General features: G+C 45.9%; 1 protein-coding gene across 2 annotated transcripts in view; it reads left to right on the forward strand.

Moving 5' to 3' along the window:
- RASGEF1B (RasGEF domain family member 1B) overlaps positions 1-19,381 on the forward strand; it is a 105,424-nt gene that overhangs the window by 49,079 nt on the left and 36,964 nt on the right. For both annotated transcript variants that reach the window (XM_069626157.1, XM_069626156.1), the window contains exons 2-6: positions 1,773-1,955; positions 4,429-4,551; positions 5,789-5,926; positions 17,391-17,603; positions 17,744-17,818. In XM_069626157.1, the coding sequence (XP_069482258.1) occupies positions 1,779-1,955; positions 4,429-4,551; positions 5,789-5,926; positions 17,391-17,603; positions 17,744-17,818 (726 nt within the window). In that variant the 5' untranslated portion in view covers positions 1,773-1,778. The remainder of the gene's footprint in view (positions 1-1,772; positions 1,956-4,428; positions 4,552-5,788; positions 5,927-17,390; positions 17,604-17,743; positions 17,819-19,381) is intronic.

Genomic DNA, 19,381 nt, shown 5'->3' on the forward strand with positions numbered 1-19,381 from the left:
TTAAATATAAGCACTGGCAAAGCGAACGGTTCTGGCTTGTGTATAAGTATCAGGCATTTGCCAGGCACTGCTATTCCATCCAGGTACTCGTACCATTTTGCAGCTGCTACCATCGATGGCCAGTTGATGCCACTACAGTAGTGCTTGTCAAATGCCTTTCTCATCCCTACACAAAAGCCAGAACTGTTGGCATTGCCGACACTTGTTCTCTTCTGGTATGCAGTCAGCAGGGGCTGAACAAGTATGCAGGCATGTGTAGGGATGTTGATTCACTGAGTTTTAAATGTGTTTTGGCACGTGACTGGATTGAATGTACATATTTGAAGAAAACACTTATACATTGAATACATTGTCAAAACGTTCTATTTGTCAGCTGTAGCATCGGAGGAAAATGAACACTATCATGATGTGTTTAAAGAAAGACGTAAACATTTGATGTTTTCTCTAAAGACCCAACTAGTATGTAACAATATGTTATGTTTTGTTGTTTGGTATTTGTAACTCGCACATCTGCCCTGGGAAGTGAATCCATCGTCCCCATTGAGTCTATGGGAGTTGCAGCTGCAACCTCAAATATGTTGACACTGTGGGCGGCAGCATTGGATGGTGGCAGCAGCGGGCTGATGACATGTGACACTAACATGCCGTAGGCATGCTAGAAAACATGTGGGCCTTTTACAAATTAAGCACTGGTGAGGGTAATAATTGGAAACCATTGTGCAATTGGAGTGCCAGTGAGCTAAACACAGCTTGGGGATATGACACTCATGGAAGTTATGGCACTTTTTAAATCATCTAATTGTGAAAGTATTTTCTATGTATCGAGTTATATATTAATAGGGCAGCCACGCAGGATTTGGTGTCATTCGCAAGGGCACTTTGAAAGCAGACAAGAAGGAAACTGGTAATAGAAGAAGGACAACAAACATCCAGGGGGCGTGCCTTCTAAACGTAATAACACCTCACACAACTAAACTCTGAAAGGCAGCGGGTCTCATTTTGCCATCCTCGTGGATGGGGATGCCTGCAGTTGTGGGTGGTGCCTGAAGTCTGCTTCTGCTGACTCCAGACCCCCACCCCTCTCCGTGCACCAAGTCTGCCTGCACCTGCCCCCCCCCCCCCACCCCCCGTGAGCGTAGATGCAGGAATCCCTTTGGATATCTACTTGATTTTGAAATCTTGTTTTTGGAATCAATAGGGAGTCATACAAATGCTGTCTGCCATGCGGGTACATGACGGGTTTCATGTATGATCGTTTTTATGAATGGGTAAAACAGCACAGAAAACAGGCACATCACTTAAGCCCATTTACAAAAGCAACCGAAAAGGCATGGATAGGACGGTGGACTTGCAAGTGTAGGCGACAGTAAACCTCTGAATGCTATTCATGGGTAATTCAGAATACACTCTTTGGGCCTGATTCATGGAATATTTGCACGGTTCAAAGTGAATTTGCACTGCTGAAAAGTGGCTTAGCACTACCGACACAAACCCCGATTCATGGAACTGTGCAAAGTGAATTTTTGCCGTGCAAAGTCATTTTGAACTGCAAAAATGACTATGCGCTGACTTTGCCCGGACTTTGCACAGCAAAAATACACTTAGCAAGGTTCCTTGAATCAGAGTTTGTGTCGGCAGTGCAAAGTCACTTTTCAGCAGTTCAACAATTCTTTTGTCATCATTCTTGCGAGTTTGGAAATCCCTCACATAGACTCTGGCTCATTGTTTTTATTTTCTGTGAATGCTCAGACTGAAACTTTTTTTTCCTCTAGGAAATAATGCCACAAACTCCCACCTTTCCCGAGATGTTCGACAGCAGCGGGATCAACAGGATCCTGTACCAGCCAAAAGAGAACAGCTGTGCTGCACTCTATTACCATGACAACAACCTCCTGTCAGGCTCCCTGGAAGGACTCATCCAGCACTTGGTACCCAGCATTGATTACTATCCCGACGTAAGTGTCCATGCTTTGGCATACATACATCTTTAGTGCACCCTTTTTAATTAAAAATAAAAAGTACTGGTAACAACTGTTGCTTGTTTGCTGCCGGATGGATGTGACCTATGCAAGTGCTGACCAGATTTCCTGGTGAAAAACACCAATGACTTGAACAGAGGAATTGATTCAGTGAACATTCTCTTGCATTTTCTTTCCAGATCTTTGGTACAGTGGAGAAACATTAAGCCTGTGGCTTTTTAGGGGTTATTCAAGTCTTGCTGTGTCCTTTGTATTTCAGCTCTGCAATGGGTCAAGGGGATCCCAGGACAGTCTCATAAAATGTTTCTTCTCCCTGACTTCTCTCTGATTTACCAAGCCAGTGCTTGTCATGCGGTTGTGCGACAGGATACTGTTGTGCCATGGAATGCTGTTGTGTGATGGGATGCTGTTGTGTGACGGGATGCTTTTGTGGGATGGGTTGCTGTTGTGTGACAGGATGCTGTTGTGTGACAGGGAACTATGCATATGTGTGTTGGCCTAATGGGGACTCGATTGCTGTGGGTATGGTATTTGCAAAAGTCTTATATTTTTAGCAGGTGGGAGCTGGAGTATTTACTTTTTTTTACCACCCTTGCTAATAGAATGTTAGACTTTTAGGGCCCAATTCATGGAATTTTTTGCACGGTTCAAAGCGACTTTGGCCTGCCGACACAAACCCTGATTCATCGGACTGTGCAAAGTGTATTTTTGCAGTACAAGATGAACTTTGCACTGCACAAATCCACTTAGCACAGTTACATGAATCAGGGTGTGTGTCGTCAGTGCAAAGTCACTTTTCAGCAGGGCAAAGTCACTTTGAACTGTGCAAAAAATTCCATGAATCAGACCCTTAGTGTTTTGGGGAGATATTGCACTTTGGTCTGAATGGCTTCTGGTGATTTGCTGGAGGGTCTGGGAGTGGATGTTGAATAGAAAGCAGGTTGTTGTTTGAGTTTCTTGATGCCGTATTTCAGTGTTGTGCTTTTTGGTGACTTTGTCTGTAACAGCAAAGAGTTTGAAGCATTTCCATCATTACTCTTCTCACTATTGGGGAAACGCTCACTATTGGAGAAACGTGCTCACATTTTTTTTGCACCAACTGAGGGTTGTGGGTGGTAATCATCATGTTGATGGGTTGTTGGCCAGTGGAAGGGTTTTGGCAAAAGAGGCTCCATATCCCGTTCATTCATCGACAGTAATTACTTCCTGGCAATTGACTATGAAGTAATTACTTCGAAATGACTTAAAAAAAATATGGGCCTTTAAGGGTTAAGTGATGAAAAGGGGCTGAGGAGGTTTTTGGGGAGGGGTAGTAATGAAGAGGAAGGAATGGTGTGGGGGTGACCCCCAAAATAAAAATAGAATACAAAAAAATGTCTGAGTAATTGCTTCGTGTTAAATTACCAAAAAGTAATTACCCATCGATGAAATGACATGGAACCGGAGGCTTGCTTGTAATATATTAGAATGGGTGTGTGAATTTTCAATGCCGCCAAATTTGTTAAGCTCTCCTTGGCTTTCTGAAAATGGGTCTTCGTGCTTTCAGCTCTGGAGAGTTCCCATTCTTGCTTGAAGTCATGATTCTTGTCGCTATGATTCGTTTTGGGAAGTAGGTGGATGACCATTGATAATACCCAGAAGTATGTTCAGATATTAATATTTATCTGCTGTAAATGTATCGCAGGCGCAGGCCCTCATCTGGTCCTCTTAACTTGTATAATGGTAATGCGTGGGAGTAGTGAGGGAGGTGGGGTGGAGCGCCCATTCAGATGCCACTGCCAGTTTATTAGCTGTGGCTAATGATGGTGATTTTAAGTGCCGTGGCGGAGTGAGAATTCTCTGCCATGGGTCGTTCATATTGAACGTTGTAATTGATGGGTCAGTTATGTGTCTGTTGCTTATGGGTTGTTTTCCTGACTTTTGTTTAGATATAGATTGGTGCAGGGCGTGGAATGAGGTGGGTGAGCCTGATTTGGTGGGGGTATGGTACAGTGGGGTACATATGATTGTGGTTTGAGAACATGTGAGTTGACAATAAAGGGTGCATGCATTATCTGTATGCCATTTTCAGCCATTCCAATTTGCAGGTTTTCATTTCCTTAGATTGAGCCAATTGCTTGTTCATCCAGTTTTTATGCCTCTAAAGATATTCTCGAGGTTGGTGGTGGATGCTGATTAGTTGTGTTTCGTCCACATGGGTGTGGAATCGGACGCGTGGATCTCATGCTAATTCTTCAGAAATGGTTCACTGTACTGGGTTACATGAAAGAAAAGGGATTTTTATTAGAATACAATTCCAACATGTAGTACTTTATGACATTTCCAGTCTGTAAAGCCTGGTAGGGTTGTTTTTATGGATCTGAAAAGAGCTTCATATCTGTGTCCTTTACGCATGTGAAGTAGACCTGTTTTTGACAACAATAAGATGTCCACTCACTTTTCCCCACAGAGAACCTATGTCTTCACTTTCCTGCTCAGTTCCAGACTCTTCATTCATCCACATGAACTCATGGCTAAAGTTTGTCATGTGTGTATCGAGCATCAACGACTGCATGATCCCAGTGCTGACAAGGTGAGAGCCCACCATGCACCCCACAAACAGTCAAGTGTTATTTCTATCAATCTCAAAACCACCCAATGATAGTTCCTCCCAGAGTGAAACAGGATGGACAACCAGGCTTCCTGCTGAAAGAGCGGCATCCAGATTTAGGCCCGCCTGGGCCCGTCACTCCTAAATATGATCAAATAATGACAAATAAGTAGGAGAATAAGAGAGGGTGGGTGTTCCAGTAGAATACATACCCCAAGCCATGGTCATGGTTTAAGCCTCAATGTATGAGAAACATGAAAATACTGCTGGTGTCTTACACAAGGAGACAGGAGAGGGCTCATCAAATTATAACATTCATAAGCGAATACGCAAATGAAGAGATCATGCTTCCTTGTAGTTCCTGCAGGTCTCGCTCAGGGAATCACTGGCGATGGGGATTGGTGGGTGGTTAAGTGCTCCTTTCTGGTGGTCTCATCAGTTATGATCAAAGCTATTGCTTGTTATTTGATCGGATGTAATTATGGGAATTGAAGACGGGTGGGATTCCCTTTGGTTAACATTGGGCCTGTAGCCTAGTGGGGTTCCATGTAATTTCTAGAAAGTCAATTCTTTTGTTGTAATTTACTTTGTGGAAATCACTGCGGCAGTTTACAGGTTTAGATCAAACTTTTTTTATTTTTATTGTGAGATCCCCACAAAACCCCCTTTCCCTCTTCACTACAACCCTTACCCCTAACCCCTGCCCATGCCCCTTTTGTCCCTTAACACACAAATACATAAATGTCGATGTAAACTGTCAAAAGACATTTTCACAAAGTAAATGGCCACAAAGTAATTTACATTGTGGAAACAAGGTGAGGCCCCTAGCGGCAGGGTGATGGAGTCCTGTAGCTCTACCACTTGCAAATAGGAGGAAAGGGCACATCTTCCCAGGTGGGAAAGCTCTTGGTCTTCACTCCTGTTACCTGGTTGACTAGCCTTCATGCGTGATGCTGAACACTCCCAGAGTCCTGCACACCTGGCAAACTCGGAAGCACACAGGCTAAGGGTGAGGAACCTGTGAAACAGATCCCAAACTTTCAAACTTGACACTAGTGACGACTCCCCAGGCATGGTGCTAGAATAACAGGCCTGGTTTGAGGGGAGGAATTGAAACATCACAGTAGTGCTGAAGTTGTATCCCCCAACCCCCTCATTTTAGTTGATGTGAAGATGTTTTTCTGCATGCAATCTAATATTCAAATGATTTGTTTCACAGAGCCGGCTGCGGAAAATGGCTCCTCGGATCTTGCAGTTACTGACAGAGTGGACGGAAACCTTTCCCTATGATTTCAGGGATGAGAGGATGATGCGCAACATGAGGGACCTGACGCAGCGCTTGGGGAGCGGAGATGAGGTCAGATTGCTCATGATGGGCCCTCCATGTTATTCACTCTTTTCTACCTGATCCAGCCTGATGAGGGTTCATTTCAGCCGATTTCACACGGGTCACCCTCAAAATAGCGCACGATTTATGGCACACCTTAACATAGCACTGACAATTGAGGAGACCCAGAAAATCGCATATGTTCTCCTTTTCATAGGGGTGAACCCTGTAACCCCCCTTCTTTTGTTCAACCATAGTGCCAATATCATTTTTTGATCCCAGCTCTTCTACCCGTGCCAATTTTCATGGGGAGAGCCGTGTCCCTCTGCTTCGTTTCCTCTTGTGACCCCCTGTGATGTTCCACATTTCTGTTTCCCTCCTTGGGGGTGGCTCCCCTGTACAGCCTTGCCCTCTTTCTATTTGTGTGTGAGTGTGTTGTGAGTGTTAGGCAGAAACCTGTTCAGTTCCCTTACGGACCACTGCAAAAGATTTAGGACTACATGTGGTTGGCAGTAAACCCAACTGGTAGCAGTCTGTACCACCCAGATTTACCTGGTAGCTGTGGCTGAGCAGTCAGACTTCTCTCAAGATGAGTTAGGCAGTATGCAGAGTATACACAATAGGTACAGAGACACAGTAGTACAAGCAAACACTGACCAGAGCTTTGGTGTAAATGTATATAATTATTTATTTAAAGACACACTTGTAAATTACACTAGCACAAAAAGAGGTAAGTAAATTCAACACACAGTCACTATTACTAGATCTACATCCCTTATTCCTTATTAGACAAGTCTTAGTTAACACCACTTATTTCCAGACAGAGGTGAGCGCTTAACTAAAGATGGCACTCCAATAAGTTAAGAAAAAGGGAGGGAAAAGGCAGAAATTAGGAAAAGCACACAACACAATACTTTAGAAGCACCCAGCAAGGCAGGAAAGTCAAGTCTACTTGTGAGCAAAAAGTTCAGAGCCAGGCTCCCTCTTAGAGAGTACAGAGCACCAATGCGCCCAAGATCACACAGCTTAAAAGTCTTGAAAAGTCTTGCAGGGTGTTCAGAAAAGAATTAAGTCAGCTCAGAAAAGTTCAGTTAGCCAGCCTAGGGCCAACCCAAGTGGTAAGTGGAGGCTTTAAGAGTCACCCCACACAGACCGTTGGGAGGGAGGCCAGGCGGACACAGTACCTTCAGAGTGGAGAGGATCCTCCAGCAGGGGCAGTTGTTCCTGGCATGGGTGCAAGTCACGGCGTCATCCAGAGGAAGAGATAGTCTCAACGTGGAGGAAAGCTGAAGGTCGTTGCACTGCCAGGGAAGAAGCCAGCCGCGGAGTTCTCCGTTTAAAAGGTATGACCCTTTTATTCGCGGTAGTGGAAAAACCGTGGTATCCCGGTTGCCGGGGTGCTTGGCACAGGCAAGGCGGCCACGAGAGGATCCGGCAAGGTGAAAAGACGGGTAAACTGGTTATCCCCACCAGTCAAAGGAAGAAGACTCTCCGGGCTGGAGATCTCCTCTGTCGTCGGGAAAAGTGGTGAGACGGTTCAGCAGGGCTACACCTGTGGTGTCGTCTTTGCAGGTCGGCTCAGCTTCTCCCTCTTCGGATGCTTTAGGTCCTGTGGCAACTTCTGAAGTTCCAGTCCCCAAAGCCCTGCTTTTATGCAGCAAACTCCCATTCATTCAGCCTAGCTGTCAATCAAACATGCTAAGTGGTGAGCCGGCGGTTCACCACTTGGGCCAATCACACAAGATTGTGACTTGAGTTGCCAAGGCAACTCAGTCCAGGGTGCCTAAACCCCCTCCCACACCCCTTGTGGTACACAGACAGAGTGGCACCACTTTTGGAGGCTTCTGTGGAGAAGCCAGCCAAAAAGTGGAACAAAGGGCCCGACTTGGGTTGGAGTCCCAGAAGCGAAAACAAACGCCATTTTCGAACCGAGTAATAGCAAAAAATACCAACCGGTGATTTTATATTAATTCAATAAACCGGCGGTATGTTCGAGGCTATATTAAAAAGTGGTAGCCTCGAACAATGGGAAAATTCCATAGGAAAATATTTGCGGGCGAATATAAAAAGTAGTATCCACTGCCACCAGCCAAAACTCGATCAGGGGGGACGGAGATGTGACCCCTCGAACAACATACCCCGGGGCAATTGAATTGCCCCGACCAGTACATCCACAATATGATGGTTTGTACTGGTTTCTGTTCATAATTTGGGACTAGTAAAGGCAATGGTGACTTTACATGACCTGGGAGACAGTAGTCAGTCCCAGGGTATGGAGTCTATGTTTGGGGGTCACTATGACACCCCTGGGTTACTGCACTGAGGGTGCGGTGTAACCCACATACCAAAAACACATGAAGCCCTATGGGGTAAAGGACCCCATAGCCCATAAAACACATTCAAAGTCAAAGGAACACCTCAAATCATGTCTAAGAGTGGGAGTAAAAGAGTCTCACTCTTAGCAGGAGAGAAAAAAATAACCCCCAAAAATCCAGCAAAGCTGCTGGCGGACTCACTACGTTTGGGAAATTAGCCTTAACAGAGAATTCTCCCTAACAGTTGTGCTGGAAGTCTGAGTGGTCAGCCAGTTGAGGAGTCGTGGAGGTGTCTGAGGCTATGGTTCATATCTAAGGTTGAGGAGGGGAAAGCCTTGCAATGGATCTCAGAGGTAACACCTCTCCCATTTGGATGCTACATTGCAAAGGTTCTAAAGACTGGATACCCCCCACGCTCAGCAACTCTGTCCATTCTAAGTGGCCTAATCCCTTGATTCCAAACCAGGCGCCCATTCAGAACTTGTTATTAGGAGACACAATGCCTGTGTAAGTTCTGTTTGGACGACCTCCCGGCACGGTTTTGTCCCCCAAAAGGTAGAAGGATGGGCTGGGCTGGGCATGCTATGAGGATACATTTGTCTGTCCCTTTCCTGCCTTTTGTGGCTCACCAGGCCCTTAACATGTCTGAAGTTGCGTGTGCTCCCATGTGGAAGGGATGTGACCTAGCAGTTCAGGCTTGATTGGTGCATTTGGAGTGGGATAGTGAATGATTTACACCTGGTTTTTTGCTTCTGCAATAGCGCAAGGGACAGAAAAAGCAACAAAATGTAAGTCCCCTTAGAGCAATTGCCAGCGGTTATGAGGAATTTAGAGCTTTTCATCCACCATGCTTCACTGTTGCTCAGGTGCCAGTCCCGTTACAAGATGCTGACTCCTCCCCTGTGGAAGCCTGGATACCTCCCTACGGCACTGGATGGCAGCAGCACCTGAGGCTTACCAGTGCTGTGTAAGCCTGTGCATTGTGAATGATAGCACTGGACTTCTTGGAACTAGGAACGGTGCAGTCGATGCTCTACGCCTGGAGCACAAGTGCATCAAAGTGCATGTCATTTTCACCATCCTTTTTGGGTCATTTCAGTGTATGTCGCTCTTTAAATTTTGGGGTAAGCGTTGTGGAAGTAGACCCGATTGCCACAACCCTTGTCCCCATTCTTTGGGCACAGCTTACCCTCACGTGCCGCGCTTTGCTTACCTGTGCACACTGAGCGCTGGGGAAGTGTACATTTCATCAGGAACAGGAAGCGCTTGGGTCTGGCTTTCAGTTCCCCATTCCATTTGAGATTGACTGACCCAGGAAGATGGCGCTGCCCACAATGTGCAAAGCGTGTCCTTTTCGTGCTGCAAAGCTTCCTTGGAACAGAACAGGGACGTCATTTCACCAAAATGCCAGGGGTAGCGGAAGTGACATCACACGACCCTTGACCCCCTGGTGACATCACAGGAAGTGATGTCATTTGATCCCACCCCGAAGTGATATCGCGGGATGCGATGGAACGCGACCTTTCACCCGTTGACAAAACAGGAAGTGCTATCGCATAGCATTGTACACTACAAAAAATATGGTTACGATATCACTATATTGTGATGTACATTTCATACAAGAATGGATCGCCATATGTATCGTTAAGATCAGTGTGTATAGGTCCATATTACCAAATTACTGTGAATGCAAGCACCATGACCAAATGATGATGTGTTGTTATATAGCACTTACGCTTAAGAACAGACTAAATCGGTGACTCACCCCCTGAAGTGTGCCTGAAATAAACCTTTAATGAGTATCAATTATTGTATAGAATTCCAGAAAGACTTTATTTGGTATTCCTAATCTTTCTTATTTAGGGTCAGTGCTGAAAGCGTTAGACTTGTGTCAATCCTTTTCTTCTTTTTCTTCTTTTTTTTAAGGTGCTTTAACAAGAAAGCCAGCCACTCCAAAACTAAAGAGCCACATGGTGCTGGCCACAGCCCATGAGCTTGCATTACAAAAAAAAAAAAGTTTGTAAATTTTTTTTTTTTTTTAACTTTTTTTTTCTTTTTTTTTTCTAGAGGTCGCAAGGGTGACCACAGAGGTCGCAAGGGAGACCTCAGAGGTCGCAGTTGCGACCTCTGGCGACCCCCAAATGACGTCCCTGGAACAGAAGTAGGGTTAAATAGTTCTCTCTTTTTAGCCACAGTTATTCTAAATGATAAGCTATAGACAGAGATCTACGTTAGTGGTAAGCACAGAAAAAACAATTATATTAAAGGGAAGCTTGCTTTACCAGGGGCGTGATCTCGTCTCTCTAAAATATGAGGGGGCCATCTCTGGGATTGCTGCATTTACCCAATTCAAGACTCGAGCAAGCAACAGAGTAAGAATATGCTTTCTTGTTGAGGCGTAAACACAGTATGGGCTTGATTGACAGAATGTTTAGCGTGGTGCAAATTGACTTTGCACAGCCAACAAACGCCCTGATTTACAGAACAGTGCAAAGTGTCTTTTTGCATGTCTCTTTGCAGTGCACTGCAAAAATACACTTTGCACTGTTCTGTAAATCACTTTGCACTGAAAAAGTACTCTGCACTGAGCTAAATGGGCCACTTCACGGTGCAAAGAGTGCCTTTCCAGTGCACTGTGGTCTGTGTATCAGGTGTTTGTTGGCAGTGCAAAGTCGCTCTGCTCCAGTACAAAGTCACTTTGCACTGCGCTAAACATTCTGCGAATCACACCCTATACTTCAAAGATGAGGTCTTTAGACAGACAGGGCAATGTAGGTGTTTCTTTGAGGACTGCGGCAGTGCCAGCCCTCTACCGCTGACTTGCTGCCTGCTGCCTGCCCACCTCCCGCGCCACCGTGGCATTTCGCAGGGGCGAGGGAAGGCATGCGTCGCTGCAGAGCGCTGCGTGCAGCGCAGTGTTAGCAGATTTGGCCGGCAGTGCGCTGGGGGCGATGAGGTGCAGGCAGCTGCCTGTCACTTTGCACACCACACCACACTGAAGTGCAGAGGAGAGCGCTGCCACGTGGGCCCGAGCGCAGTATCCAGGGCCGGCAGGATTGGAACAGAAGCACTGTTTCATGTTCAGTCCAGCCGTCTCCACCTTGCTTCCCAGAATTCCCACCGCAGCCTGTTCATGCAAAGCGGCGCCACCATTGCCTTCCTCCAAGTTTTCAGTTTCTGATTCCACTTCCGGAATGCCACCCTCACATGCTACAATTTCATCTCCCGCTTAGTGCTTTTCTCTCCTTTTTTTGTTGTCCCCCCTTCCTCCTTTGCCCCTTTTCTCTTTCCCCTTAATAGATGGCAAGCGTTTATCTGAAGGAGCACCCCCCTCGGATTTGTGCCCATCTCCCCCGTGTGTGAATCCTTGTGTTGTTCATGACGGGCATTTTGTCAGATATTTATATGTTGTTGTTTAACAAAGATGTTTCATGAAGTGATTTTGCGACACGTGTTTCGCAACAAGTGTGCTTCTTCAAGGCCAGATATTTTGCAAATGATGGCTATCGCCTTGCATGATTTAAGTCTGTGTCTTAGTGGCTATTATTGCACACGTGTGCCATCCAACCACTGGAAGAAAAAGCATTGACAAACACCAGCAATAAGGATTCGGCGGGATTGTCTTTATTTAGAATACAGAGAGCTCAAGTGCCGGCGAAGCATAAACACATTCAAGTAAAACTCATTTTCACTAACAATTGGCCGTCTGATTATTTCAGGTTTGCTGCCTCCTTCTTTTTCAACCGAACGTAGTAGACCTGCAGAGTGTAGTGAACATGCTACCCACCCATATCTTTATCCACATGGGTTTAACATGCAGTATTGCATGTCAAGGCAGTTCCTTACTTCAGGACACACGTGCACCATTCCAGGCTCCAGTTCTCCCTGGTGTGACTTCTATGTGAACTTGTCTGTGTGCCCTGCTTCACACACATCTCTGACGTTGCTCGTTCGTGCATAAGGCCAACACACCAGGGGTTCGCCGAGAGCCTGATGACTCAAGCTCCTGGCCCATGTAGCCAGAGGTGGGGGACTGGAGAATGCGAGGAGTGGGAGTACACATGCCAGGCCTAGTACATCTGTAGAGAAAACCGGGCCTGAGGTATAGGTCACAGTGGCGGGTGAGGGATCTCTTCCTGGAGATGGGCAGGGTGTCCCGAATTGCACTCTGTAAACCTAGAGCTACTGGTTACACTCTTTATGTTATGGCCTGAGACCTCCTAACCCACCTGCCTTGGGTGTGAATGGTGGTGGAAGCTTAACCCTTGACTGGCGGATGTTTATGGTCCATGTTTGCAAACCGGCCACTCAGAGATAGAGAGTCTTGCCTGACTTTGCACAAGGCAAGAGGTGGGAGAGCACATTGGTTCTTCACCCTGAGAAGGAAGGAAGGAGTAAAACCACACACACACTCTCCGGCATATTTATCTGGGTCATTTTGTAAAGCTGGAACCAGGCCCCAAAGGGCATCAAAGCGCTGTACAAGACATGTCAAAAAGGATTCTCATAGGACCGCTCCATTGAGGATACACTCAAAATATTGTAGACTTGCCCGGTCTCCACATGCTCGATGGAAAGTGACAGTTTTACAAGGGGTAAAGATGACTAAAAAAAAAAGAAAAAAAGATTATTCTCTCAAACCATCCTTCTCCCCCCACCCACACTTCCACACACTTTTTTCTCTTCTTTCATTCACCCATTGGGCGTTCATAACCCAATAGGGCAGCGCATTCCCTAATTCTATTGTTGACAGAGAATCATGGTGTTTCACTGCCCCTCGGGGGCGTGCGCCCCACTGCTTTTCCCCGATAGAGGGACAAGGGCACGGGTAATCCGGCTCAGCGGCCACGCACTCGTTTTAGAAGCAAGATGAAGCGAAAGCTCTTCGGTATTAAGCACGTTCTAAAAAACCAAGGATAGCATTATGAATATTGTGCTTTGTTGGTAACTTTTTGTGGCTCAGGGGCTGTATTTCCTTGGGACCCGGGGGGTGGGGGGTTGATACCCACCAGTATTTTAAAATCTGTTTACCTGTGGTTTGGGATAAGCACAGGTATTAGGATGGAGCAGTGCTTACTGCGAGCCCGGCTTCCCAGAGACCCAGGCAGAATGTCTCTGAAACTGCATCACCCATCTTTAGGGTGACCAGGGTTCCGGTTTTGCCGGGGCTGTCCCGGTATTTGGTGCTCTGTCCCCCTTTCTCAAGATTGTGCTCCCATTGCAAACAGCAATGGTCCTGGTTTTTTTTGTAGTAGGTCTCCATAGCTGGAAGGCAGGAATGCACAATCTCGCACATAAGAAATGCTGCATTTTACAACGTAAAATAGTGTTAGTTTGTGATACATTCATTCTAATATGTGTTTCTTTGAACAGTAACATTCAACCCCCTTTCTCCTTCAAATGCTACTGAAGTGTAGGGCCTGGACAGCCCCTCTCAAGAGTTAGTCCTACTTTTATGTTAGTTGACTGTCCCGGGTTTTTACTTTTTGAATCTGGTCACTCTACCCATCTTGCATCGCAGCGCATCCGCGCGACATTGGCCCATCGGCAGATACTCCCGCCTCGTGGACTGGACTTGGCATATCAGTAAAGCAATCATTTCTCTTTTGCAAACGGTGCTGTTTTGCCTTGAAATTAACCCAAACTGCAAACAGTTGTCTTCCCTGCTTACAGCCCTCCTTCTCTGTTTCAGTGCGACTTTCAAAAAGGGGCCATTTTGATCTCCGCGCAGAATTCTGTGACCCAGCCTCCCATTTAAATTGATAAGTATTTTAGTTTTTTTTCCAATGCACCCATTGGTTACTCGTGATCTCTCTTGAAGGACTATTCCCCTGGAGAAGGTCGTGTATAGCCAGCCTGTTTTGGAGCCTGTACCAACCTTATGTTCGGGTTACAGGTGCCGCTTATTCAATTATGAAAGGACGCCTTTTGTTTTCTCTTGTCAGTGGCCCTCACTGGGCCCTGTACCCGGGGTCCTGCACCAGGCATTCCTCTGACTTATCGAGCGGCTGCGCGTTAAACACGGACTGTGCGGCCGCATTTATCACCCTGACAGCCACCGACATCTCCATTATGGGAACGCGATAATTGACCGACTCCCCGGGGTGAGGAGACGAGTCCTTATCACTTCCGAGCTGATGTATTCCTCCCCTCTCCCGCCCCTCCCCCCCCGCCCCCGCCTCCTTCCGTGTGCAATGTCGCATTGATCATTAAAACGTCCAGTTCTGAAACATTGGACCTCCATTTCACGTTGCCGCAAGCCCAGCGCTCACAGACACAAGGTCGGACTGGGCCATACAGTTGTCTCTGGCTCCAATGAAAAAGTGGCGCACAGTTGCAAATGGCAATTCATTCCTTTTGTGTCAGTGTTTGAATAGTAACCAAGGGGGAGTGTTTTAGTAAAGTGTGCTGCAAATTGTGCATTTTAATGAATATTTACTCAGCCACACGTGTCAAAACTACTACTGCAGAGTGAATTAACTCATCAAGCTGGCCCACATTGGTCAAAAAAGTGACCCCTTTGACCCAAAAATCTGGCCCACACCAGCACTTTGTGTTTTTGGTTCGGCCCTCGGCCTATTGCCCTATAGGCCAGACCAAGCCTGCACAGGCCCCACACTCCTTCACCCTACTGGCGTCCAGGTCTTTACCTAATTGTCATTTTACGATGTAGGCATGTGTGCCCAGCAGTGAAAAAACCCTGCACTGGGAAGCAACAAGAAGACTTGTAGCATGAAATCACACCCCACTTATCAGCCTGCCCCCTACACGGGGCGGAGAACATTCCAGAAAATAAACGGCGTCTTTTCAAAACTCGGTTCTAAGAGACATTTTAGGTCTCGCTACAGTACTGTGTGCCAACAGATGCCAGCGTTCTCTGACAAAATAGTGCTAATCTAGTGAGAAGATACGAGTCGCAAAGAATATTTGGTCACATGATATGAAGCCCAGAAAGGCAGCATGCCCTGTCACAGGGTGCCCTCAGTTGTAGTCGCTTTACTGTCTCCCTACAATAAAACCTCATCCAAATAGTGCAATGTATACAGTTCGCCTATTTCCTGGGGCACCGAACACACACGCATGCGTTGTAAACATAAAGACACGCGCATGCCTATTGGCTGTGTTATTACCTGAGGCAAGCTCGAGTTTCTTGACGTGATAGAAAGAAAGATGGGGCCAAGTGGTCATTCAGGGTTTACTTTGAAATATATAGCAGTGGCGTCTGATTAAAAACAGCCCTTTCCAATGATTGGATGTGTATTGTGTCGTCTTGCTTGTAGTTCTGTAGCACCCTAAAGAACGTGAACGACTCTACTTCCCGGTGAATATAATGCTATGAGGGAGGACAGCACAGAGGCAATGTGCTGGTCTTGAAAACAAGACCTCACAGAGCGACACAGGTTCAAATCCCGAATCTGCGTTTGGAAACTAAGCAATAAAATAAATGAACTCTACTCCCAGAGTATAAAACGTTCTCTGTACAGATGTTTTCAAGGACAATCTTTGTCTTTGCTTGGTAGTGCTAAAAGCATTAGTGTGCAGCTAGGCACTTGTGTGTTTTGTTAGTAGTTGTAGGGTAGGGTGACCAGATTTAAAAAGTAGAAAACCCGAGACAGGTCAACTAACATAAAAGTAGGACTAACTCTTGAAAGTGGCTGTCAAGGCACTGCACTTCAGTAGCGGTTGGATGAGAAGGAGGGGGTTAAGTGTTACTGTTCAAAGAAACACATATTATAATTAATTCATCACAAACTAACACTATCCTAAGGTGTACAGTGCAGCGTTTCTTCTGTGCGAGCTGTGCCTGCCAGCTATGAAGACTTACTACCAAAAACCGGGGCCACTGCAGTTTCCAATGGGAACATAATCTTGAGTAAGGGGATGGAGCACCAAACACTAGGACAGTCCCGGCAAAACTGGGATGTCTGGTCACCCGGCTATAGGGTAGTGTCTTGAGCATAGGAAAAGGTTTCGGGAGAAAGCTAGTTACCACTGAGATGCATATGACTGACTGGGATGTCACTAGCAACGCAACAGGAACATGTACGGAAGAGCCAGAAACGTTCTCTTGTTCACACCTTTTTATCATCACTCAGAAACCTTAGAGGCAATACACTATTTTCCTTGAGCATGTGCTCTGAAAAATAAGTGCCCTGTTTCATGCCCATTGTTTTAATTAAATCCAGAAGGGGTGAGCTGCCAGGATGCAGCCGATGCGAACCCCTGCTGGGGAGTGATTCACAGACATATATATAGCCACTTTCAAAGGTGAAGCGAGAATTGCTTGCTTGTCTGCAAAGCTAATGGACATCAAGGGCCTGATTTACTGAAGCTTTTTTGAATGGGAAAGTCAGGCCCCAAATAGCACAACAATGAGTCAGCCATTATATGTGATATCACTCACAACAAAGTTGCCTAAACTCTAAGCAAGGGGGAGATAAGATAATGTGCTTGCACATTCACCATGTAATGTATGACACGCTTAATTAGTTTCTTGATGAAGTTAACCCTTGAATGCTGGGGGATACCAAATATTTTAACATTGCATCATAGTATGTCAGGTTTTCCATTATTAAATCGAATCCGAAATGACTGAGGGAGAAAAATACGAAAGTTTTTTGTTGTAAAAGACATTTTTGTTTTTCATTCCACGGTCATTTCAGATAACCCGCTCCCACCCACCCCCTTACTTACCCTTGGCGGCACACTTCGCTGCGTGCTGCCGACTTGCTGTGTACCTTCAACGCCTGTTCCCTTCGCTTCCCGTGATTGGGAACTGGCTCTGCAGGGTCCCCCGTTTTTAAAATTTAAACTCTATTTCTCCTGAAGCTGGGGACACCCCAGCAACCCCCAAGGCCACTACAGTGAAGAAAGGTGCGGGGGACTCCCCTTGTTCACTGTAATGGCACCGAATGGGAGACTTGATCAATATTTTCATACGGCCAAAATTCGATGAAATCTCCCATTCGTTGTTTTTTTCACTTTGTTAGACAGATTCCAGTATGTCCCCATACAGCTTATGTGATATCCTTCTACAAACAAATGCAACATGTTTGATGGCTACTTTTTGTAACATTTTAGATGAATTATTCTCAGAGCTTAAAGTCAGATTGACGCCTTCTATTGGGCATTTATTGTCTAGTCAACATAAACTTTAATTTCTTGCATTTCTTGTGCAGGTCCATCGCAGGAGCGTGCAGCAGATCATCCAGAACCTGATCCGTAGGCTCGCCGCCCTCAGCCAGTACGAGGAAGTGATTGCGAAAATCCACGCACAGGCCACAAACAGACTCACGGTCCTGAAGACCAAGCCCCAGTCCATCCAGCGGGACATCATCACAGTCTGCAGCGACCCCTTCACGCTAGCCCAGCAGCTCACGCACATCGAACTGGTGAGCCGACTTGCTTCATGTTGCCGTGTCTGCTCCGTCTTCCACCACAGACAGATGGCTATGCTTTAGTTCCTCATTCATGTGAGCATCAATTCACAAAAGTAAAGTACAATTTCCTCTTTTGTTATATTGTAAAATAGGAAAGGCTCACGTACATCGGGCCGGAAGAGTTCGTCCAAGCACTTGTGCAGAAGGACCCTTTGAACAATGATAAGGCAAGTATAAGTTTGGTCAATCCATCTCAATTATGGCCCTCTCCTTTTCTGGTAGCTTCTAAACAATGGCACTAGGACCGGCTCCCAGGAATGCAAACTAATCAAAAGCCATCTGTGGTTGATCTGCACAATGCCTATGTCCACTGTCTCTGGAGTAAGCAACCATCCAACATGCACTAATATCTGCTCACCGACACCTTGCTGCTTCCTTGAAAATTGTCCCCAGAAGTTATAAGATTCCTTTGAAGAAGGTGCCACGAGAATCAAGGTTTGGTCACGGCTTCAAAATGATGAACCAGGATTAGAGACATTCCAGAAATCCTATGGCGAGGGGTGCACCAACGTAATGTGTGCAGGATAGAACAGAAGATGGAGAGGGTGCAGATGATAGAAGCAACAAACTAAATAAAGAAGAGGTGGGCATATGTTAGAGGAACTGTAATTACCCTTTGGTTTGCAAGATATTTTGAACTCCAGCCCCCATCAGCCCTAGGCAACAGTCACTGGTGGGGGATCATGGGAATTGTAGTCCCAAAGCATTGGGGGACCTCAGACTTGCACACCTCTACTCTGGAAAACGATATACAGACGTTGACGTGCTGGGAAAGAGGCCAGAGCCTTTGAGCAACTGAGGCAGTAGCAAAGCCAGTATCTTAATTCATAAAATCGCTACGGCAATATCAAAGTTTAAGGACAAAGATAGAACTGAAGACTCAGAGCCTGTACTTTGGCAGTAGGCAGGGAAACTGGCAAACAACATAGGTCTGGTGATTATGTACTTATCTATATCGATAGATCAATCTTTACGAGTAAAAGTAATTGTGTATTTACTGGAGAATATTGGAGTTCTGTGTGATTTTTCTATGAATCAATTTGATTTATTTTGAAATGTGAGTGTCCTCTTAATTCCTTCTTCTCGTTTTTCATTTGTCATGGAAACGTTCTATGCATTTTTGCACCCCCCTTCGATATGCTGAAATACTTAGGATGTAGTTCCTCTGCTAACAATGGAGAGAGAGGAGTTTGCCGGCTTTACGAGCTCCATTATTCCCTTGCCTCTCCAAGGGGTTAGAAGAGGGTTCCTTTTCCCCTCCGAGCTGAACTTTATGCAGTCGTTTTTTTTAGTATTGGGCGCAGTCCATGAGTAGCATTAAGGGGGACCAGTCCTCTTCTGACCAGAAACGAGCAGCTTCACCCCTAGCCTGCAATCATCACGTTTCTCCCCCATTTTGTCTACTTATAATCAGGCTCTCTTCCATCATACTTGTAGCCAACTCTTCTGTATCTGTAAATCCAAGCCAATTAGATGTAACAAAGTGTCCTTTAAATTGCTGAAAGGTGACAAAGTTTGGTCCAATCTGAAACACATGGATATGAAATGTACATCCAGGGCCAGCAGCAGTGAAAACCACTGCCTCCATGTGTGGGTATTTTGTGCTCATATGCAAAATTAGAGAGCTTCAGCAAGATCAACGGAAAAGGGGAAGGCGCTACATGTGAAGGAATGTGTTACGTTACGTTCTGTTGCAAGGTTTTTTTACTGCAGCACATCACCGCCATAGT

The sequence above is a fragment of the Ambystoma mexicanum genome, chromosome 6p, assembly GCF_040938575.1.
Source record: "Ambystoma mexicanum isolate Mex_15411 chromosome 6p, UKY_AmexF1_1, whole genome shotgun sequence".
Taxonomy (NCBI): Eukaryota; Metazoa; Chordata; class Amphibia; order Caudata; family Ambystomatidae; genus Ambystoma; species Ambystoma mexicanum.